Raw genomic sequence first — 25,076 nt, 5'->3', positions numbered from 1 at the left:
TCTGGTGGCATCTTCGAAACATTCCAAGAAATAACCCTTTTGTGAAGGAAAGATCTGATGGGCTAATACACTCACCTGTAGTTTATCCCGAGGGTTTTTAAACAATACCAGATAATTACTGTTCAGGCACAAACTGTACGGTTGTGTTTACCTCGCTGAAACACGTTTTGAGTCAGCATCATGACGCTCATGTTTCTGTGGTGTCTGTACTGAGTGAAAATTTTAACCACTTCAGGATGTTCGGATGCTTGAAAGATAACGTCGTCCAGAATGATCAAATGGTTTAAGTCCTGAGGAAACAGGTTTTCATCTTCGAAAGAATCAGGAAGCCCTTTGACAAATTTTATCTTTTTATTCATTTTCTGCAATTCATCGTACATAGGCTGGTAAGAAGTGTAGACCCATACAATGTTTTCGGGTACGACATTCATGACACGTTCAGAACATTCCAGTACACTCTTTACAAAACAGGTTTTCCCACAGCCACTAGGGCCCGCTATTATACAAGAGAAAGGACAGACGAACCTGTGTTCGAAATCTGTTTCTTCTATAACCTCGAGATGTGACATTTTATTTATTTATTTGCCCCTCCAAAAAAAATATAGATTAATATCCGAACGGCAGAGTTGTACCGTCTGGAAAGAGTTGTCTTTTGTCGTATACAACCTGAAACTTTTTCTGAAATGTCGAGTTTTTTAACGAGAAACCCTTTTTATCACGAGTTATTCCGTGCTGTGGGATCTCGATAGCGCCCGGCACCCCTCCCTCCCCGGAGATCTTTAGGTAATCCTCCACCAGATCTCTGACGCTGTCAAAGTTGACTCTCTCACTACATTCTACGGTCTGTGTGATCCCTTTGACGCGCATCACCACTTTTTTTTTATTCTTTGTCTGATAGGCGTAACTCTTGGGCCCCGCTGCCGCAAACTCCTGTATGCTATCCCCGTCCAATTCGTCGGTCAGGTCACCTAGGTAATTACCCAATTCTAAAGGAGTCTCCCCCTCCTTCACCACATAAATTAAACTATCCGTGTCTGTGTAAAGAACTCTGTCCCTCAACCTTTCCAGGTAGCTGTACAGTTTGAGACGCGCATGGGCGGTGGTGAATGCGGCTATGAACACATTACTCCTTCTGCCTGGGGGTTGAATGCAACGGTCGCTGAATCTCCACCTGATCAATGCTCTCTGGTCATCCAGAACATCAAAGCAATCGATCACGTATTTACCAGAAAACAGATAGCTGAAAAACTTTTCAGGATCCGATACTATCTCGGTGCGGAGCAGATCGTCTCTCTGAGCAAACTTCCCCCAAAGACTATTGAGACAGAGTTTAGCCACCTGTCTCTTGGCCGGATTCGCCTCTATCTTTTCAGGGTCTAATCGGACCCCCTGACGCTCCAGATACTCACTGACGTACCTCTCCCTGCTGACCAGATCCTTAGCTTCGGGCGGGTAACCGGACGCTTCCTGCTTTCCTTTTAAAAACGCGTGTACGTACCCTGTGAACACAGAGTCGCTGCTTTTATCGAAGTGCCATACCTCCGTGATTTTAGCCACTCTGTAGCCCATCTCCAAGGCTTTGTTAAATTCTACAGTGACCCACACACCCGTCAATGCTCGGGCGTCATCGTCATGCGAGCAAGGGTCTCTCTGCATGCATGATTCTGCACATGTGCGACACAGACGAAAGAGCAATTTACCGCTCTTGCTTTTGTACGGTAAAACAGGGAAAAAGAGCCCACGAGGCGGGTAGACTGTGGCTCTGATGAGACCAAAGTAATTTCTAGGGTCTCCGAAATCTTTGTATATGATAGTAGGGTGATCTAAGGGATAAGAGCATGCACTATTAACGTATGGATATAGAGAGGTGACGTCAACGTAGAGCACCTTTTCCCCAGGCCCCGCTGTGTGTCTCAGCTTAAGAGCGCTCGTTCGACCTCCGTAAAGAGCGGCGCGAGGGACCAGAGGCTCTGGAGGATTAAACGTACGGAGAAACTCTTTGACACGATCGCAAGATTTTTTCATCTCGCACCACTCGTGTTCTCTCACCACCGTCACGCGGACGCCATGTTCGGACTCTAACGTCCTCACTCTCTCCTCGCTGTTCAACCATAATTCGCCGAATCTGACGTCTCTCAACGGGCACGTCTCTGCAGGGTCGAAACACATCGGACACCCGTGGTAAAAGCACCCGTGATATTCCCACGCGTACTTTTCTCCGTCAATCTCGGCGTAACCGTCTACAAAAAAAGGACCGATCTGCTTTTCCCCCCTATTTAGAGCGTGCTGAATAAAGATTTTTTCTTTCGTCATGATCCATTCTAGCCATTGGATGGACGCGTGCGAGAATCTTTTACACGCCCGGGTGTAACCGTAGGGGCATGGTATGGCCAGCGTCTTAGGAGTCATATAATTTGTGATAAACACTTTCATGCAGGCTGACAATATGGTGATCGAATCGAACGGGTCCACCCCCATCTCTCCGAGAAACTGATCTCTGAATTTCATGTAACCCGGAGAAAGTATAACCACGTCGTTTTTACAATAATGCAGAGCTTCCTTCCTAAAGTTAAAAACGCCCCGCGCAGCCACGTCGTACCATTCGTGAAAATCTTGACGTTCCCGCTCCGATATGCGTTCTACCCCATAATCGGAGGCGGGTGGGTAGGGTCCTACGTACTCGAGACGTTCGGCCGAGCTGAATTTATGAGGAAAATACCCCTTGGTCTGATCGGTGAAACCTAAGGCTTTTGGGAAATCGCTAAGACGCATGGGTAGGAAAGACAGAGAGTCTATGAATTTTAGCTCATAATGAGGATCTTCAAAACTGAGGATTTTACTCCCCGTCATGAGAATATGTCGAGGCGATAACCCCTCTTTCAGCATACCTTTCAAAACCAGATAGCTGTCGAACCCTTTGGCGTTGTGAGCGATAAAAACGTTACGTCTGTAGCGCTCATTTCTGAAATACATAAGAAAATGTTTAACGCACCCATGACCGTAAAACCACTTCTCTTCGCCTTTCAATGTTTTCGCATACACCAGAAAAGGTACGTGCACACCGTTCTCTGTGGCGAACGTTTCAAAGTCATAAAAAATCAAATCAGGATGGTCGGCGCTCACGGGGAGAGGGCGACTGTAACACCTGTGGTCAGTTTCCAGCTCCCTCGTTAACGTCTCCCCACAGATTCTACATTTCGGTTTAGCGCAACGATGACCATTTCCTACACGGGTGTTCGGTCCTGTGTTGTAACACAGGCTGCATCTAGCACATTTTTTAACGAGCTCGCAGAGACTGATCGACCTACCCGTTACAAAGTTCCTCTTACCTTCTTTGTGACGGGCGAAACACGCTGGGGAACGACACTTTCTGAGACAGTCCGAGCATTCTACAGGATTGTACTCTTGCATGGGACACTCCCCATTGTTACAAATATGACAATAGCCCCGGCAGGAATGCACATAGGAGCAATTAAAACCCTTGTAGCAATAATTACAGACGAATCGCGTACCTATAAAACCCTTGAGTTTTTTTATCCCGTAATAATGGTTATGCAGTAAAAACAAAAACAAAGTTTGGGAACGGTCGGGGAAATGTGTTTCGAAATGCGAGAGGGTGCTAGACGTTCTGTAAAACACTACGATTTTACGTTCTAAAATGTCTTCGAATTTTCGCACGTCGCTAAAGGTGACGGGTGTCTGCTCGTCCAGACCGACGGCTCGCTGCCACTCTCTAGCTTGTCTCTCGCACTGCCCATCTGTGAAACTGCTGTTACACACGTGAGCTAGACTGATGGCGAAGCAGAGCTGATCTCCGCGGCCCTCTGTAACGTACAGGTGACGTCTTTTTTTACGTATGATTTCGCAGTCTAAAGTTTTCTCCAACTTACGTTTTCCCCCGCCTCTAGGGTTCCGCACCACCTGAACAATCAGATCCACTCTTTCGTTCGCCACAACCCCAGTGTTCGACTGTACTAACCGATCGAGCGTATCTTCAAAAACGGGTAGAATATTTTCACCCGTGCCGTCGGCGACTACCGACGCGTGAACGCTTACATTTTCACCCTCTACACTTAACTGTACCAAGTCCCCCCTCCCAGCTACGGCTCTCGCATCGTCGACCAATTCCCGAATGAGACCGATCACGTTTTGATAAAACGTAGCGATATCAGGCTCATCCCCTGGTGGAGGGATTGCTAACACACGTCTCATTTTTACGGTATTAAACGTCTTGTGCGTCGTGACATCGATTTCTCTTTCACCTCCTCCTCCTCCTCCTCCTGCCTGCGTCTCTTCACCATCAGCACCGCTCCCCTATCTATAACCCAGCATTCACAATGTCAGAAATATTTCCCTGACGCTAACATACATTCAAAAACATGAATTCACAACATCAAAATATAGCTCGACACGGACATGCATTCAAACCTTTCACACAAAACCTTTTTCACACGCGTTAGAAAACGTGGCGCTGTAGTCACGAATCAGGTCGCGAATCAAATCGCTCGTTATTTCGGCGAGTCGCAAGATTCCGCTGTCACGGTGCTGGCGGAGAGGTGGCGCTATTCTCAGCCGACGGACCCGTTCAGGTCTCGCTTCCTGGTTAGAGACGTTGGCTGAAAAAAATAATAACCCCTATCAAAATCTTATACGTATAGGTATATAAAGAAGAAATATAAATATATACAACAGATGACATACCGTTATTCCGTCGTTGAGGAAACCTGCGCTTAAACAGAGGTCTAGTGGGACTCTGGCGCTCTCTCCGCCATCGCTCGGCTTCCTGATTCGGTTCTGGGCCGTTATCCGCTTCGGTCTCCGCTTCGGTCTCTGTTTTAAAAAAGAAGGCTCGTATCAAAAAAAACGTATTCACACACACACGCGCGCGCACACACACACACACACACACACACACACACACACACACACACACATATATAAAATACACCGTTAATCACGCTTTGAGATCCACGACCCCCTTCCCTGGTTGAACACGCGGGTGACCATGTGGGTGATTCGACTGAATCTGTAGAGGATTAGAAGAAGAATGTCTAATGATCCTTTATATTTATATATATATATATGAATAATAAATTTTGAAATAATACAAACCTGTAAATAATCGCTTCACTAGAGACGCTGTCTTACTGACTAATCTCCGTCTCTTCGCTCGCTGAGGCGCGTCACAGGCTTTTAAGATGGGTGTCACGCTCGCTACTTTTGTTGATATTTCTATTACGCCATTTCCGCTTCTCGGAGGAGAGGAGGGAACGCGGCGATCTCGCGAGATCGCTGGCGAAGCCCCTGTTAGAATCAAATCCAAATCATCGGCGAGACTGTCGCTTCCCGATCCTCTCGCAAACTCATCAGGATTAATTCCGCGTGTAAAATCTGTCACGCGTAGTAAAAAAAAGTTTTTTCACCAGAACTAAATAACAGAGGCCAAAAACAAAAAAACACAGAGAGAGATACGGTACCTGGATCCGTCTGAGTGAGGCTAATACCCTCTAGTTCTTCTGCTGTAACTTTATTAAAGAGAAAAACATATTTAAAAAAAGTACAGAAGAGTTAAAATAAAAGAGAAATTAATAGAAAAGCTTACCCTGATACTCAGGCACCTGGTGAATTTCAGCTTGAACTTTTAAAGCTGAGAATACATAAAGTGTTTATTTAAACAATGTTTTTAAGAGAAAAGAAATACCTTATAATTTCAACAAGTTTTCTTACCATGAGCCATCGTGTCGATCCCCGAATTTCTTCATGGAAAATGTTAGTCCGTCTTGTTTCTTATATACCCTAAAGTTCTTTTCCCACCGAAACACCTGTCACAAGTTCTCGAGCAACCATATACACCTGACGCATCATATCATTATAATGTTTCAGCTGACAAAAGAGAGTATGAGGATATTTTCATAAAATATATTTTCAGAATATGAGGATCGCGCTGGGAAACAGAATAAAATGTGATGCTCGAATTAAAATCTATTTTTTTTGCATATAACAGAGATACCGTTTATGTTTCAAAAATAAATAAATAAAGTATTAATAAAAGATCCGAAATCGCACGATACACGGGAAAAGGGAAAAAAAGTTCATCACTACGACCATCAACTTTGACTAGCTTCAAATAAATCACAGCAGTAACAAATAAATAATTTGTACATTGTGCATTAAATGTTCCCCGTATGCTTGTTGGTAAAACGTGGCTAAATATAAATAGCGAGACTAACCTAACTGATGCTAAGCACTGGGTTTTTTTGTGCTAAACTCTTCCAATTGGGGAATTTTTGCTAGCTAGCTTTAATCCAAATTTATTTAGGGAGGAGGATCGGGGTGGGACATCTGGAAAAAAAGAAGAATCTCATCGGTCGAAAGGGGGGCGGGACTACCCGCCACGGTGCGCTCTGATTGGATAAAAGGGGAGGGACTTCGTGACGTGGCGCACTCTGATTGGACAAAAAAACTGTCAAAATGCAGTTTGATGAAAGGGGGTTAGTATTGTTTTTTTTTTTATATATATATAGTATATATAGAAAATTATTATTGAAACTCCACCCAAAAAATTCGAGTTGTCAAAGAAGTTTACAGTGATGCAGGTTAGATGTGTAAATGCATAGTGTGAGGGTGTTTATGTGCTTTCAGAAGAGCTCAGCATTGCCTGGTTCATGAATATATTAAGAGAATCATTTGCAGTATAGATGATGCTGGTCAGCTTAACCCACCATCAAAGAACCTACTGCATCTGAACTTAACAATGAAGAATCAATGCAGCGAAGTATTTTTCTCCCACTGATCATCTTCTTCTCACCAAATCAGATTATAGTACACAGTTACTTATGTTAATATACAAGACTCAGTCTGTTACAAAAACACTATACAATTGTTTTGTGTAATGCTTTATTGTAAGATCAAACTTCTCATTCTAAATTGCAAAAGGCTCACATTCTACCTCCACATTATTGTTTGCACAATGGCCTTATATGTGAGCCTTGATTTTGAAACATCTGTCTCAACAACATTAACGGTAGTTGATTGCACATTCAATTGATGGGTCGCTCTTAATCACTGTATATTTGCATGTTTTAAAGTCTTTTTTCAGGGTGCAGCCAGGGGTGTTAGTCTTTGGAAATCTGGAAAATAAACAGATAAATAAGTATTTAGTATGTTTTAGACATGTCAGAAACATGATTTTTCAACAACACTGTTTCCAAATGATTTGCGTTACTGCATTTACATATTTTGTATGTAAGAACAATTTGTTCCATTGTGTGTTGCTGTTGTGTGTATTTACTCAGAGCAGCAGACCATGTATCCAGGGCTACAAGTGCATGTAACACAGTAGCGGTTTGTCCAGGTGGATCCATGTGGGTGCCATGAATAATCCAAGTAATCCTGACACTGATCTGTTAGCAAAGAGTAGAAAGTAGAAATAAGTAATGTGTGTGTGTGTGTGTGTATGTGTGTGTGTGTGTGTGTGTGTGTGTACCTTTGCTACCAGCGTCCATCAACCAGCAGGCATGAATCAGAGGAATAATGCCAAACAGGACAAAACCTCCCACCAATGTCTTCATCAGCAAAGCCTTTTAAAAAAATCAGACACAAATTAACTGGAGAAATATCTTTCCAAACATTGATCAGATCTTCACCTTACCTCAATCGTTTATACATATCATTTACTTTGACACAACCATCTAGATATTAGTAAACTTTTTACATAAATCTACCCTTTACAAATCCTACCCTACCTACCCAACATAACAAAACCTACCCTACCTACCCAACATAAAACTACCCTTAACAAAACCTACCCTACCTCCCCAACATAACAAAACCTACCCTACCTACCCAACATAAATCCACCCTTAACAAAACCTACCCTACCTCCCAAACATAACAAAACCTACCCTACCTACCCAACATAAATCCCCCCTTAACAAAACCTACCCTACCTCCCCAACATAAATCCCCCCTTAACAAAACCTACCCTACCTACCCAGCATGACAAAACCTACCCTACCTACCCAACATAAAACTACCCTTAACAAAACCTACCCTACCTTCCCAACATAACAAAACCTACCCTACCTACCCAACATAAAACTACCCTTAACAAAACCTACCCTACCTCCCCAACATAAATCCCCCCTTAACAAAACCTACCCTACCTACCCAACATAACAAAACCTACCCTACCTACCCAACATAAAACTACCCTTAACAAAACCTACCCTATCTCCCAAACATAACAAAACCTACCCTACCTACCCAACATAACAAAACGTCTCCAGGTTACGTATGTAACCATGGTTCCCCAAGGGAACGAGACGCTGCATCACGAAACGCTATGGGAACGCCCCCGCGTGACCGCGCTCTGAATCACGTGTCTAATCTGTCCAGTGGATGGGCGAGACGTCACGGGCGGGGTGACGTAGCGACCCGGAAGCATAAAAGCCCGAGCGGTGAGCCCCGCGTTAGCTTACTGGAAAATGAAGCAAGCGCCGCAGGGACGCCGGAAGTGTGGCACCGAGACGCAGCGTCTCGTTCCCTCGGGGAACCATGGTTACATACGTAACCTGGAGACGTTCCCCTTCAGGAACTCGAGCTGCGTCACGAAACTCTATGGGAACGAGTATACCCACGCCGCCAGACTTACAAGTCCCTGTCTCCAGGAGGAGGCAAGCCTAAGGCACAAGGACAGAGGAGCCGGGAGTGGCTCGCGTATCTAGGTCATAAAACCTGGCAAAGGTCAGGGGCGTGGACCATCCCGCCGCGTTGCAGATGTCCTGTAAGGACACACCTGCCAGAAAGGCCTTAGAGGCCGCCACCGCTCGGGTAGAGTGAGCCTTGACCCCCAGGGGACTGGGGAGACCAGAGGACTCGAAAGCCAGAGAAATGGATTCTACAATCCACCGGCTGAGGGTCTGCTTAGAAGCAGGAAAACCCCTCTTAGGGGGACCAAAGCACACAAGCAACTGGTCCGCCTTTCTCCACAGGGCAGTTCTGCGGACGTACGCGTCCAGTGCTCGCACTGGACACGTACAATTGAGCTTCCAATGGTCGGGCTCCCTGAAGGGAGGAGGACAGAAAGCCTGCAGCACGACCGGCCGTGGTGCCAAGGAGGGGACTTTCGGTACGTACCCCGCTCGGGGGTACAAGAACGCTTTGGCCAACCCAGGCGCAAAATCTAAATAGGAAGGGGCCACAGAGAGGGCCTGAAGATCCCCCACTCTCCTAAGAGAGGAAATTGCCAAGAGAAAGGCAGTTTTTAATGTCAGAAGACGGTCCGAAATCTCCTCTATGGGCTCGAAGGGGGGTTTGCAGAGAGCCTCTAAAACCACGGCCGAGATCAAGCTGGAGGTCTGATCCTCAGCGCACCGCGGAGGAAACGTGTCACCCAGGGGTGTCTGCCCACTGACTGGCCATCGAGAGGGGCGTGGCAGGCCGCAATAGCCGCCACGTACACCTTCAGGGTGGAGTGGGTCAGCCCCGCGGAGAGGCGGGCCTGCAAGAACTCCAGCACTGTACCAACTGGGCAGTGAACAGGGTCAAGCCGGCGGTCTCCGCACCAGGAAGTGAAAAGTTTCACTTCAGGGCGTACAGTTTCCTCGTAGAGGGAGCTCTGGACTGGAGGATGGTCTCCACAACCTCGGTTGAGAGTCTGGAAGCACGGAGTTGTGCCCCCTCAGAGGCCACACCCACAGCTTCCACAGCTCCGGGCGGGGGTGATGATGGCCCCCTGCCTGTGAGAGGAGATCCCTCCTGATCGGAATCTCCCATGGGGAGCCGTCTAGGAGGGAAATCAGGTCCGAGAACCATACTCGGCCCGGCCAGAACGGGGCTACTAACAGTAGACGAATTCCGTCCCGGCGCACTCTCTCCAGAACTCCCGGGAGCAGAGCGACCGGAGGAAAGGCGTACAGACGCAGCCTCGGCCACGGCTGTACCATGGCATCCAGTCCAAGAGGAGCTGGATGAGTCAGAGAGAACCAAAGGGGACAGTGCGACGTCTCCTGCGTCGCAAACAGATCCACCTGGGCTCTGCCGAACATACGCCATATGAGCTCCACCACCTCGGGGTGGAGTCTCCATTCCCCGGGCACCGGCCCCTGCCTCGACAGGGCGTCCGCTCCCACGTTGAGATAACCAGGAATGTCTCAATGAGAGGAGCTTCCCTTGGGACCACACAAGGATCTGGCGTGCCAGCCTGTAAAGGGGGCGCAAACACAGACCTCCCTGGCGGTTGATGTAAGAGACCAACGTCGTGTTGTCGGTGCGCACCAACACGTGGCGGCCTCTTAGGTCTGGGAGAAAGTGTTTCAGAGCCAGAAACACGGCCAGCATCTCCAGGCGGTTGATGTGCCAAGTGAGATGGCGGCCGCTCCACAGACCATGGGCAGGACGGCCACTCATGACCGCTCCCCATCCGGTGAGGGACGCATCCGTCGCTAGCACTACGCGGCGACCAGGAGCTCCCAGGACCGGGCCCTGAGACAAGAACCCAGGTTCTTTCCACACAGCTAAGGCACGGCGACATCGCCGCGTGACCTTGATCATGCGGAGCGGGTTTCCTCTGTTTCGGAAAAAAACCCTGGTCTTGAGCCACCACTGTAGGGGTCTCATGTGCAGCAGGCCAAAAGGTATCACGTTGGACGCAGCTGCCAATAGGCCCAGCAGTCTCTGAAACTGCTTTACAGTGAGTGACCGGCCTACTTTCACTCTCGCGACTGCTGTGAGGACCGACTCGATCCGAGCAGGAGACAAACGTGCCTGCATCGTGGTCGAATCCCACACGATGCCTAGATAAGCGGTTCTCTGAGCTGGAGAAAGCACGCTTTTCTCAGCATTTAGTCTTAACCCCAGTTCCTTCATATCTCGATGCCGAGCCGCCATCTGCTCTGAATGAGCTAAAATCAACCAGTCGTCGATGTAATTCAGTATGCGGATGCCCTGTAGTTGCATAGGAGCCAGGGCAGCATCCACGCACTTCGTGAAGGTGCGGGGTAAGAGTGCTAGGCCGAAGGGAAGAACTCGATACTGGTAAGCTTCGCCCCCGAAAGCGAACCTCAGGAACTTCCTGTGTGGGGGAAGGATGGAGATGTGGAAATACGCATCTTTTAGGTCGATCGTGACAAACCAGTCCTCGGACCTGATCTGAGACACGACCTGAGTGACCGTAAGCATCCTGAACTTCAGTCGTGCGACTGAGAGGTTCAATTGCCGCAAGTCCAAAATGGGACGCAGCCCTCCCCCCTTCTTGGGAACAATGAAGTACCGGCTGTAGAACCCGGACTCTCTGTCGTGAGGAGGGACCACCTCGATGGCCTCCTTCCTCAGGAGAGTGTGTACTTCCTGCTCCAATACCAGAGCCTGCTCGTGACCCACCACAGTGGGAAGAACCCCAAAAAAAATGAGGCGGAGGCGAGCCGAACTGAATTCGGTAGCCTCTTTCTACAGTACACAGGACCCAATGAGACACATTCGGCAGAAGTTTCCACGCTGCCAGAAAGCTCACTAAGGGAATCAGTCTCTCGAGACTGACCTCTGGTGTAATAGAAGCGGTTAGCTGGGTGCCCTGAGGCGGCGAACCGACATGGGGGAAATGAGCTAACCTCTGCGAAGACCTCAGAAGAGGCCGCGAGCCTCCCAGACCCGCTACGTTGCCGGGCGAGAACTGGGAGAGGCGCTCGCCGGAGACCGCTGCGCCCTGAAGCACCATAGGTGGCAGGGTTGGCAGATCGACCCGGGCACCGTGAGATGATGTGTACGCCGCGTCGCCCCAGAGGGGCCCGCCCTCGGAAGCTCTGGGCCAAAACCGTCAGGGCTTCTTAGCTGCGGCCCTTCTGGACATGAGGACGGTCCTTAGATCTGCCTTAGCGCCCGAAGGGCCGGGTCCTCCCTGTAGGAGGGGGCCATACACTGAGGGGGCTGCCCCCGCCCAGCAGCCCCACGAGCTAGAGAGCGACGGGGGAGGAACCGCTGGAACGCCGCCTGAGCACGGGCCTGCTGGTATCTCTCGACGATGGAGTCTACCGCGTCGCCAAACAGGCCCGAGGGAGTAAGCGGGGCGTCCATGAGCACGACTCTGTCCTTCTCTTTCATATCGGACAGGGTCAGCCAGAGATGCCTCTCCGCCGCCACCAGGACTGCCATAGACCGACCGATAGCACGGGCGGTCTCCTTGGTGGCGCAGAGGGACAGATCAGCTGCCCGCCTGAGCTCAGCTACCTGCTCAGACGTCATCTCCCCTTGCTCATCCAGCTCTTTAAGCAGGTCGGCCTGGTACGCCTGTAACACCGCCATGGTGTGCAGACACACACCGGCCTGACCTGCTGCCATGTACGCCTTGCCTACCAGCGCTGAGGTGGTCCGCAGCGGCTTGGTAGGCAACGCCGGAGCCTTCAGGGACGATGCAGCAGCAGGGGACAGATAGCTGGCTAGCGTCTGTTCAACCCTGGGCATCGCCCTGTAACCGGAGTAGTCCAGCCCCGCCACATTAGCGTAATGGGAAGAAGTGGGGCTGAACAACCGGGCTGAGAACGGCCTATTCCAGGACCTCGACACCTCAGTGTGGAGGTCCGGAAAAAAGGGCAGGCTCCGGGGCGGAGGTGGCGGCCTACTGCGTAAAAAACGCTCATCCAGCCTAGAGCACTGAGGCTCAGGCCGTGACTCAGCGGGCCAGTCAATGTTCAGTTTGGCGACTGCCCGCGTAACCACCTCGAGCAGCTCGCCGTATTGAGGAGACTGCGGCTCTGGGTCGACACTCTCCACATCGACCTCCTCGGAGGACGATAGGTGGAGCGCCGAGTCCGCTCCCCGGGGGGAAGAAACCGCAGAGCGTGCTTCCGAACCCAGGGAGGGGACAGTGGACCTGGAGGGTGAGGAAGGAGAAAGGGACGGGCCCGTCTCCATTCCCTCCGCCAGGTCCATCTGCGAGCCCCACAAGCGCAACCGCCGCTCTGCCTCGGCACGCTAGTGAGGGCTCCCTACTCAAAGAGAGCCCAGCGGGAGCAAACAGGCGACGCACAGCGCTGAAGCGCTGCCCGCTCTCGCCCTTAGTCTTATCCTTGGCCTTTGGCATGCCGCGGATAAAACACAAAATAGACAGAACAAAGACAAACAATAACATAGAGCGCTTGCTGAAAACAGGAAGCTAACGTGGGGCTCGCCGCTCGGGCTTTTATGCTTCCGGGTCGCTACATCACCCCGCCCGTGACGTCTCGCCCATCCATTGGACGGATTAGACACGTGATTCAGAGCGCGGTCACGCGGGGGCGTTCCCATAGCGTTTCGTGACGCAGCTCGAGTTCCTGAAGGGGAACCTACCCTACCTACGCAACATAAATCCACCCTCAACAAAACCTACCCTACCTACCCAACATAAATCCACCCTTAACAAAACCTACCCTACCTACCCAACGTAAATTGCCGCTTAACAAAACCTACCCTACCAACCCAACATAAAACTACCCTTAACAAAACCTGCCCTACCTACCCAACATAAATTGCCGCTTAACAAAACCTGCCCTACCTACCCAACATAAATCCACACTTAACAAATTGTACCCTACCTACCTGACATAAATCCACCCTTAACAAAACCTACCCTACCTCCCGAACATAAAACTACCCTTAACAAACTCTACCCTACCTAAGAAACATAAATCTACCTTTCATGGTCCTCTGAAGAGAGGGGTGGAGAGGTTAAAACAAAACAAATCATTAATCACATAAAACATTGTATTGGTCTGTTTTACACACTTTGCACACAGTTAATTAAAAGATAACCTACTAAACCTCAACAACTACAAACTATTTAGAAACAGTAGATGGGATGGTTCATGACTGTGAACATTTCCATAACTGCATCATATGTCAATTATATTAAAAACACCAAAAGAGTGGTGTCACAATAATATTGGAAAGTAAACTTACCATGTTTCCAAGTTGGAATATTTTCAGTGTTGTAAATTCTGCAACCAGCAGCAGATTCTTCCTTTTAAATAAAGCAGAAAAAAGGGGCGGGTTGTGAACATACACACCGATTGTTTAGATCACATGTATACATTACTTTGTTCTCTGTGTCAACCCCATACTCATGTTTAAATATTGATATACACTTCCAGTAAAAGCAGACGTGGAGACACGTGGAGGTATTCCCCGCTATTAAACAAATGTTAAACAAGTCATCAAATACCTAAACATTCGTCCACTCTCAGATTCTAATCATCTAATCACCTACATGTCTGTAGGTCTAACAGCTAGTTACTTTGTATTATTTTAGGAAAATTCTTTTTTAAAAAATTTAAAACAACACTGAAAACACTGAAAATTAGCAGTTCAGTAAAAATGACCAAAACATATCTGTGATACAAAAAAGTAAATCTTTAGAACTACTTAAATGCTTTACGTTCTGCACTAAATTAATTCATATAAATATGTGGCTAAAACCTAATATTCATATTTTACTGTGTTAGATTTACAAGTTTTGCATGTGCTTAGAAAACTAAAAAAAAAAAATTAATGCGCAAAATTTCCTTTGGATATGTAGCTACGTATAATATTGTAGCGGTTTCAGAATAAAGGTGGGGCATGGCTTTTGAATTAGATTTGCAAATGATTCCCAGGAACTTTAATCTGATTTTTAATAATTTATATTAATTTTGAGCACAAAGGAAGGGTTCTTTTTAATATTTCTTGTTTCGTGTTGGATTTAAGGCCTGGGATCATTGTGTTACAAACTGATTTGTAAGAGCAAGTGTTTCGGTAAAGTGTTCCTAGTTTGTGTTTCTCAGTCAGCTGTATAAACATGTGTGCATGCAAGTGTGTTAAATAGTCTTGTTGGGTTCTTTTTATGGAGAACAAAAGAAAATGTTTGATTTGCTTGTTTTATTTGTGCAATATTTCAAATTTAAAATGAATTAGATTTGATCCAAAATTACATGAAGTTAATTTTACTTTTTAAAAAAATCTAATGCAAGATTATTGCCAAAAGTTTTTTTTTTTTAAATAAATTTGATTCTTTCAGTGAATGACAAAAAAACATAAATGTTCTTTAATAAAACATGCAGTTTGTCACTGTCTGGCATATTTTTAAATGCTTTTTCTGCTGTATTAATCAAATTTTATCTAATTTAACAGTCTGCATGCATGTCTGTTACCATCAAAATAAATAAATGCTAATCAGAGATTACTATGTTGAATAAGGGGATATTATCTTCCATCATTACACATGCACGTGGAGGTGAGTGGATAAAAATATCAAAGGATAGTTATTTTCCCAAAACCCATCACAAGCAATGTTATTTGTATAGAACAAGCTGATGGTTTATGAATGATGGTGTCTGCCGTATGCTCAATTCATTGGGACTCAACTTGCTCAGTGATCCAGTACAACTCCTTTCACATTTATGGTATTACTACACTAGTCACTGAAATGGATTCAATGGAGTCCAGAAGGTCCAAAATCAGGGACCACCCTAAAACCTCACGTGCCAATGTTAAGCTAATTTGGTGTAATTGAATTTGCTGTTGTGTGAGCATACCTTTATTCAGTTGCTTTACAAATACAGGAAAAGACATAAGGTAAAAAGTTCAAACAGCCCTGAAGCAAGACCCACATATTGTTTAGAGAACGAAGAAAATAGACATTAGGTACTATATGAAGAATACAGAGAAATATACAGGGTGTCTACAGCTTGTGTAGAGTGCATGAGTAAAGAGTGCTTTTGGAAATGTGCAGGCTTTCTTTGTACTGGTGTTCTCTGTATTTAATTAACAAAGATGTTACAATTCCTCAGACATTTCAGCTATTCAACAGATTCAATAAAATAATACCAAGCAATACCAAAAATTAAATTTTTAAATGACCATTTCAGATCTTTGCACTTTTTGCTTTGGAGCGTCTCATTTTAACATTTTGCTTGTGTTTTGAGCTCTTGGCTTGAAAGATGCTCTGATGTCATGGTAAATAGAGAATTCTTTTAGTCCCTCAATATGAAATAAAGTCTATTAATGTGTGTCTAACTATCACTAAAGTATATCATTAAAGTATATAACATCAGTTGACTAAAAAATCTGAACAAAGTTCTGAAAAATGTGACGCTCACAGGAAAACTTTTGAATTCGTCTGATCTGATGGTGAAAGGTGATTTTAATTAAGTATGTGGTCTAATGTAAATGTAAATATGATATTACATCCAAAATAAATATTTGCTGGAAAATTACTTTGTTTTTTTATCAGATGTAGGTAGTACCAGAGTATTTGACTATAAAATGCTTTTTTTTTTTTTACATCATCATAATGTTTTTTATGTAATCAATTTAAAATATGGAACTTTTAAAGTATTTTTAATGAGCCATTTGAAAGCCCTTCGAGATCAAATTTAAAATATTTAGTTTTAAATTCCAATAAAAATGCTGTAATGCCCTCTCTGAACCCTGATAACCTCCAGTTCATGCGCGATTGTGTACAAATATATAAAAACGCATAGGTAGGCGAATCACTCTGGTTCCATCATGAGGGCATTTAAGCTAGATTAACTCATAACTAACCAAAATCTCCACCACCATTGATGTGCCCTGTTTTGTCTCCACCACTGTTAAACAACCTCAGTGAATGCTCTGAAATAACTTTTGAACTAAATTATAAAGAATGCAAGCAGGAAAGTATTTTCTCCCACTGTTTCAGTCTGAAGCCAATGTCAAACAGCTTGAGATCAAAGAATACAGATATTAGGTACTACATGAAGAATATAGAGAATCATACAGGGTGTGTACACTGTGTTACACTAAGAATGAAAAATATTTCGAATTCTAGATTTATCAGCTGTGTCAAATATTAAGACCCAGAATTATTTTATGTGATGTTTCTACTGAGGATTTGTTCTTCTCAAAATGAAAACCTTGCAATTGAAAGAATCGTTTAACTGAATATTGAATTCATTTCAATTCAATTTTATTTGTATAGCGCTTTTAACAATGAACATTGTCTCAAAGCAGCTTTACAGAACATAAGAAACAAAAAGCATGCAAACAGAAACAAAAACATGCAAACAGTCCTAGATGTTAGACAGAATTATCCCTAGTGAGCAAGCCTGAGGCGACCGAGGCGACTGTGGCAAGGAAAAACTCCCTTAGATGATATGAGGAAGGAACCTTGAGAGGAACCAGACTCAAAAGGGAACCCATCCTCATTTGGGTGACACTGGAGGGTGTGATATGAACAATGTCCTTTCTGTATTTATTTATAGTCATGTAGGTTGTTGTCTTCCTCAAAGTCCTCAAAGTCCACATAGGGGTGGCAGCGTTGCTTTGAACACCCAAATCCTCACGAGGCAGAAACTGGCTGGAGCAGGTCCACCTCTGGATGCCTCAGGATCCTCATAGGGTTGGCCTCGTCTACTGGAGCTGGCACAATCTCTATGTGCCTCGGGGATGGGTAGAAGAAGGGAAACAAGTGGAAAAGGAATTAGCGTAGCTGCTGTAGAACCAAGAATAGAACCAAGTTAGTTCAGTTTGCTGAATAGAATCAAGAATTTTAACTCAAAGGTACCCCGCTGCCTCATAATTTCCAGTCTGTTTCTGACAGAAGGAGGTGCTGATTTAGTGGATCTGAGGCTTGTGCTCCAGAGACCTGCCAGGTATTACTAGCAACAGTGTACGACAGACAATGTGCCTTCTGTGTGTGAATTTAAAGCAAACTATATCTAGTTGCACACGCTTTGTACAATTTTTGGCCGAATTTTGTAGTCACAGACAAAAAATGCACATCATAAAGAATTCTTTAGTCATGAATTGAGATTGACAGTCTTAGTGTGACGTGACGCGTAAGGTGACATGCTCACCCCCAGCCAATGTAACACCACTGTGATCAAAGCCAGCTGTAATGTGACCAAAGGCTGATGATCAACCTTGACATTGCTTGAATTTCATGGCAAAAATACTGTAGAAACCTTGCGAACATACAGAATTTGGTACAGAAAAATCTTCCATAATGTAAATCACCTTTTATTAAACCACCGTCTGTGTCATTTACAAATCAAACCACAAAATACTGCAATCATTTTGTGCAATTCAGTAATGTATGATTTTAAAATCAGTTCTGTCATGACATTTTGCAAAATGAGTCTCATGCTCATTTGATTAATTAAGATCAATCAACTGTAAAGTCACTTAAATCTGTCATTTTAATTATTGAAAATCACTATAGGAAAGCGACGGTTTCTTGTTAATCACTCTACATAGGTTGCCACTGTCCAAAGTCGTACTGTATTCTGCCTATATATATATATATATATATATATATATATATATATATATATATATATATATATATATATATATATATAAAAATAAAAGCAAACAAAGAAACTCTTTATTTACACGATTTAAAAAAAAAAGGACAAATGAAAGGTCTTTTTTCATAATTTAAACCTCCCTAGTTAGACAAAACTAGGGAGGGGGGGGAGGAACATCCTTTTATTATTTTTACTAAATGGTTAACAAGGACACAATTTCTGCATATGCTATTTAATGGAACTATTTTATCAGATTTGTAGTGTTTGAATCATTGAGGTATGAGAAAGCATTAAACAAAAATATATAAATATTATTTAAATAATATCTAAAGATGCACTAACTTTTGCACTGCCTGCTAGCGATGCTAGTGAAATGTCTTCTGAGCACATGTTAGAGTATGAGCATCCTGTCTCGTTTAGGCATTTCTGTAAAGAAACTAATTTCCAATTTTACAGACTTTCCACAAACAATGCCCCAAAACCTCAGACATTGCCCCCAAAACTAGCAAACAAAAGACAAAGCAAAACAAAGCAGTGACAAAAGCAAAAATAAAGCAAAAGATGCATATAGACTCTTTTTGCTGCAACATTTTTTGGGACCCTGAACATAAGAGACCTTCAAAACCCTGATGCGGACTATATAACAAGGTAGAGAAGTTCAGAGAAGTTCAGAAATTGTTTAATCAATTTGTTGCACTTAAATGTCATTTTGTTTGTATATTTATACTTTCATTTAACTAATCTCACAGCTCAAACAAGGTGTCTTGTTTAAACTGCAAAATGTCTGGTGAAAAGGTACTAGCAGGTGAATATGAGTGCTCCTGCTTACACAAAATATAGCAATAATGTGCAATAACACGTATAAATGAATGTCACCACTAGCAAAGCCAAATATAACATAATCACTATACAGTGCTGTAATTGTGCACTCTTATTGCGAAGGTCTTCTCCTTCTATGTGACCGCGTTCCCACTCTCAAACAAGTTTTTGTCTTGTTCTTGTATTGCCTAGTGTTGTCCTGCCTAGCCTTCCTAAGTTACATCTTCTGATTTAATAGTCTCTTCATTGTAACATTTACATTAAACTCTAAGTCTAGATACTTCCAGGTTTGTCTAGTCTTGATTATAGTGTTTAATATGTTCTAATCTTATTACTATTAGTTAGCGCAGTGGGTAGTGTTGCCCCCTCTTAGCTCCAGGGTTCTTGGTGACTTCTCCAAGTATACAAAAGCAGTGGTAGCTCAGTGGATAAGACATTGCCCTTCTGATTGGGAGGTCATGAGTTCAAATCCAGCTCCACCAAGCTACCACTGCTGGGCCCTTGAGCAAGGCCCTTAACCCTCAACAGCTCAGTTGTATAAAAAATGAGATAAATGTAAGTTGCTCTGGATAAGGGCATCTGACAAATGTACAGATTGGTGTTCTACATGCCTAAAATGATTAAGTAACAAGGCTAAAATATATATATATATATATATATATATATATTATTCATCAATAAATGATTGGTACAGCCTATAACATGATGATGAAGAGTAAAACTGGTTCAATCCAGAATAGTTGGTATCTTTACTTTAGGCCTCTGTATCTGGGTTTACTGGGCAAGATGTTGCTTTTCAGAAAGAAGCCATGTGTAATGAAGACCTTGAAGTTCTCCCCATCCTTATCATTCCGCCAGCCTCATGTTGGAACAACAAAGATGAGGTCAGATAGGTTTGAAGCAAACACAAGTTAATTAATATAACAATAAAGGGTTGTCACAAGCTGTCCCCAAATACAGATCCATCAGTTATACTGTACACATAAAATTGAATTGAATATAGTTCAAAATGTAGTGTTCTAGGTATTGGTCCACATACCTACGTGACAATGATATAAATCAGCTTGAGCTAGATATGACTCTTTAGGTCTGAATTAATTGTACAGCCATAAATAATTTCTCAGAGATAAGATTAGAGGTCAATGTCAAGGCAATTGTGGTGGCAAGGCTTATTTCAAGGTTGGCAGCCATCACCCACTGCCATCTATGTGACTACACCCCTGGTTTTATGTTAATAGAGATAAACAGGCCAACCAAGGTTAAAATAATGGCCCTACTTAGTTGGGTAAAAAAGAAACCAGCAGACAGGGCTATGTCACTGATAAGTTGAGAGTACATGCACACGGCTACTTAGAATTTTCAGTAGGAAGTTGGGAAAAAGTCACTGGAAATATGTCTCTTCAATCTGCATGGTTTGAATCCCATCTACAGCTGCATAAGTGTTCTCATCAATAAGTGTGCAGGTGTGACCACCCAATACTTTCAGAGACATTGTGGTCAAGTGGCCTGGGAGTACTCCTTACCAGTGAAGTGATTTTACACGTTCCTAAAGCCAGTTTCCACTGCAAGGGTCTAGCCCATTGAGACTGTTCATTGCTTGTCTGCTGCCTGCCTGGCATTGCGCCTGACCCCCATCCCACATCTTGCAGGTTGTGCCATTTCACCAGGTGCTCCTCTTAGTTCCTTGTGTCAGAATATTCTACTGTTCTGTATTGACAGTCCATGCTGAAAGAAAGCACCACTTAAATAATATAATCATGGGATTCTGCTGGACAAATATGTGCAAAATGTATTTATCTTCTACAGTGGCATACTGTCTTGAACAGGATACCAGGTTTTACTATCATAATAATGCCACACCTTTACATCAAACAAAATGTCAAATAGAACAACGCTTCGGGCGTACATCTTTATTTGAAGAATCACATGGGAAAAAATCTTTTGGGGGAGAGACTGAGCTATTCCTCAGAGACAACTAATTTCCATGACAAACGTTAGGTTAATAGTTTTACCAAATTTAACACAGTCACAATAATCCATTGTGTTGGACATCACAGACTAATTAACCACACAATGCAATAAAAATAAGGAAAATATGAAGTAAGGAATAAAACATGATGTGATTCCACACTGAAGTTGGTTATTTTCTTATAACAGGACATTTCAAAGTGTTTTATTCCTCTTATACGACAGCCGTTTGCCAACAATTACAATTTTGTAATTTATTAATAAGTTACCTGTACTTTTTATTCATTTAATGTTAGACTTAATGCTCTGAAACATCTGTAAAACAAGTTATCACTTACATTACAACCACTAGAAACAGTCCTTCACCAGCCAAAATAAGACAAAAAACACAGCTTGTAATTTCCCTGAGAAAAAAATGTCTTTACAGAAAACCTCACCATATCAAAGAAGATATGTTCTTCTTTGTTACATAACAGCACATTTTAACATTTGAGAATAAAATAATATTTGTTTATTATTTGTCCTAGATGTGGAGCATCTGCCATACAAGTCCCTGTATAAGTTTTTACTATAGAAATGATAAGTTATTAGAATGAATACATTAATATAAACCTGTGATTTGAATTTTAGCGGGGACTACTGTCGGAGCTGCTGTTATTAAAAAAAAAAAATTAGTCAGCACCTTCTGATCAATCAGACTCAAGAATCCATGAACAATTAGATACTGGCCGGTTTTACCAGCCAGACAATTTGTAGTGCCTTCATCAGACTAATTCACTAAGTACAAAGTCTCAAGAAAAACCAAAAAAACATAAAAGTTAATTCAGTGGAATTTAATATGTCTAATTTAGTGTATTTCATGCATCTTTGCCTTTGAACAGTAAGACGATGGAGTCGTGAGCAACAAGCACTGTATGATTAGTACAGAATCTACATATAGAGTGTTTGCACTTTTAAAGTTCATGTGAAGATGGACAGGTTATTCACATGACTTTCTTGCTCTTTGAAAAGTCGGAGCATCTAAACGTGGACACATGGTGAGTTTACATTCTTAATTAGGAATTCTGAAATATTTTTTTCATGCAATGAGCTATAACATTTGTTACATTGCACTGGAATTGTTCACCCCGTTAGTAATTTAAATTATATGCCATATGATGGCTGAAATAGTTTTTATTTATGTATGTTTTCTGTCTTGTAAATAAATACATTAAACATTAAAGTATTAAAGTAAAGCAGGAGCTCTTATAGCAGAGTTTTCCCGACTTATATGTGAATAATAATCCATAATTTACTGCTACTACCGTAACAGTACTGTTCCAACACTGCTGGGACTCATAATTGAAGATGGGCTCCCATACCTTACCATGGTATTCTCCCATACCATGTGTTTATATCCAATTCTAATCATAAAACATGGAATAAGTGTATAACAGGTACATGCAATTTCTGCGTATATACAGTACAAAATCCATGAACACTTTTAAAGTGGCATTCAATTGTATTAAACACAATAACATCATTTTTTTGCCATTAGGAAAGGATTCAAATTGTGTAAGTAATAAGAACAAGAATTCAACTTTTTTAGTCTCCTGAAGAACTGAAAATAATTTCTGTCCTGTTTGTTAATATGTTTTTTGTTGTTCATGCTCAAGAGGACAGAATTTGTAGGTATTTTCCTGCTTGCTCTCATTACACTTCGAGCAACAGCGCTCTTCACCACCATCATCAAAACACCAACTGAGGGAAGACCTTTTGGTGTGTTCATGGCTTAAGAGATGTGTAGAATCTAGGCCAAATTGTTCTGCTGGCTCTTATTAAGTCACTTTATTTTGGTTTTTCTGTTACCCGTCATGTGTATAAATATTGTGGTCTCATGTTAATCCTTTCTTATTTGCAGGGTTCAACTCAATGAAAAGATGATCCAGCTGGACAAATAGTGCATGTGAGAAGTGCGCGTGCTGCACTTCCACCCTGTTCCACCCCTAGCTCCAGTATTTTATTAGTTACACTCTATAATGTGTAAGAATTAAGTTTGTTGTCTGGTGTTTTTTTTTTTTACATTTGTGTATTTATTGTTTTAGAGGTGGCCAACATCTACAAGTCCAGACTACTCTCTAAAATATGATTACAAGTCCTGTACATATGAAGTGATGAATGAAAACCCAGATATTCCATGAGAATTAATGCTATATTGATTGTCAACACTGATATACAATAAATGCAGAGATCATTAACTCTGTACAACGGTGCTGACTGACTGAATTTTATACAGAGAAATAATATGCAGGCACTCAAATCTTCATGTCTTGCACAGCAGAATTATAAATCAAAAGGTGCATGACAAAATTCTAATAAAGCATTTCTGAATTGCACAAAATGATGGTTTTTTTGTGGTTTAATTTTGTAAAAGAAACAGAATGAAGCATCTAGATTCATGAAAAGGAAATATTGTGTATGGTTTGGTGAGATTGGAGATGTACTTTTGCAGTTTAAGGTCACCTATTGTTAGTGTAAGTCTGAGAATGTAGGACATCAAATGTTGTTTCATTCCTCCATCCCTCTGTGTGCGCATGCATGTAGCTATCTAGGTGCGCTCACTTTTACTGTAATGTTACCATCTGAGATAACTGGTGGCATTTGTTCCTCAGGTGATGAATAAAAGGAAAAAGGAAAAAACATATAGTGTCCTAGTGAGGTTTTGAGCTACCATGAGCCAACAGGTACAATGCACCTTAGCACTGATTCAGAAGTCTATGGACCTGTACTGGAGCAATGAGCACTGTTCTTTCAAAAGATATTTCCTCAGCTGGTGTTTTGATGATGGTGATAGAGAGCACCGTCTAACACGTCGCTCCAAAATCTCCTGTTATGTTCAACAGGGGTGAGATCTGATGACTGTGAAGATCATCGCATATGATTTGACATAATTTTCATTTTAAGTGAGGATCTCATGCCCTGTGGATGGGGGTGGGGCCATCCTGGAAGAGAGCACGCCCATCAGGATAAAAATGCTTCAACATTGGATGAAGATGATCAGTCAGAAGAACTTCGTATCGATTTGCAGGAACGCTTGAATCTAAGGGCACAAGTGGACACAAACAATGCTAATGAATATCTGGCAACCTCACAGGCATTAACTCCATGCAGTTAATTTGTATAATCATATAGCGCACTTAACCCGACTCTGAATATGAGCAATTTTTCCAGCAAAAACACTGACGTAACTTTTAGACTTAAGTTGCCAACTCTGAATACAGCCCTGTTTTTAAGGACATGTTCCAAAAGTGTTATATTCTTAACAAAAGAAAAAAAATAAAACAAATTTTCAAAGTATTCATTCAATTGGATTATATTTCACTGCATTACACTATTATTATTACAGGTAATACAGATTTATAGCTAATGGCTTAGTATGAAAATGTACCAACCCATCATTGAACTTTTATTTGCAAAGAGTAAAAAAATCCACTTTTCCCCACCATATAAGTTGTTTAATATTCTACTTAAAACTGATTGCGAGTCAAACCACAACCCAGGTTATCAAGCCACAACCCAGATTTGGCAATCGGATCTCTTCAGTTGATGTCTTAAGGTCTGAGAGAACTGTACAATTTATTAAGTCATAATAAATATAAACCAGATCCAGGAAAGGTTAATAAGGCTATATTTAAAAAAAAAATCCTTAATCCGGGTTTTATGTGACACTACTATGTTATCCTCAGTGTTGTGGAAATCCAGTTCGGCTTTTATGTGACACTACTGCGTTATCTTCAGTATTCAAGTCCGGGTTTTATGTGACACTAATCCGTTATCCTCAGTGTTGTGGAAATCCAGTACAGATTTTTTGTGATACTACTCCGTTATAGTCAGTATTCAAGTCCGAGTGTAATGTGACACTAATCCGTTATCCTCAGTGTTGTGGAAATCCGGTCCGGGTTTTATGAGACGCTAATCCGTTATCCTCAGAGTTGCGTAAATCCAGTCCGGGTT

At 43.0% G+C, this 25,076-nt stretch overlaps 1 protein-coding gene across 3 annotated transcripts; it reads right to left on the bottom strand.

Annotated features, from left to right (window-relative positions):
* Positions 1-4,428: 4,428 nt before the first annotated feature.
* LOC117597866 (uncharacterized) lies at positions 4,429-14,006 on the bottom strand. Of its 3 annotated transcripts, none has more exons than XM_053236367.1 (10): positions 13,933-14,006; positions 7,487-7,580; positions 7,292-7,403; positions 5,728-7,130; positions 5,603-5,647; positions 5,478-5,525; positions 5,113-5,391; positions 4,947-5,026; positions 4,702-4,830; positions 4,429-4,616 (listed from the first exon to the last, which is right to left on the bottom strand). In XM_053236367.1, exons 4-10 carry the CDS (start codon positions 5,735-5,737, stop codon positions 4,569-4,571), a joined length of 639 nt encoding a protein of 212 aa, XP_053092342.1. In that variant the 5' UTR covers positions 5,738-7,130; positions 7,292-7,403; positions 7,487-7,580; positions 13,933-14,006; the 3' UTR covers positions 4,429-4,568. The 3 variants fall into 3 exon arrangements, with proteins under 3 accessions (XP_053092342.1, XP_053092343.1, XP_034162228.2); XM_053236368.1 differs by having other exon boundaries at positions 4,959-5,026; XM_034306337.2 differs by lacking the exons at positions 7,292-7,403; positions 7,487-7,580; positions 13,933-14,006 and having other exon boundaries at positions 4,432-4,616; positions 4,949-5,026; positions 5,728-6,327.
* Positions 14,007-25,076: the final 11,070 nt, after the last annotated feature.

This window comes from Pangasianodon hypophthalmus, chromosome 8, assembly GCF_027358585.1.
Source record: "Pangasianodon hypophthalmus isolate fPanHyp1 chromosome 8, fPanHyp1.pri, whole genome shotgun sequence".
NCBI classification, from domain to species: domain Eukaryota; kingdom Metazoa; phylum Chordata; class Actinopteri; order Siluriformes; family Pangasiidae; genus Pangasianodon; species Pangasianodon hypophthalmus.
This window is presented reverse-complemented; position numbering and strand designations above follow the sequence as displayed.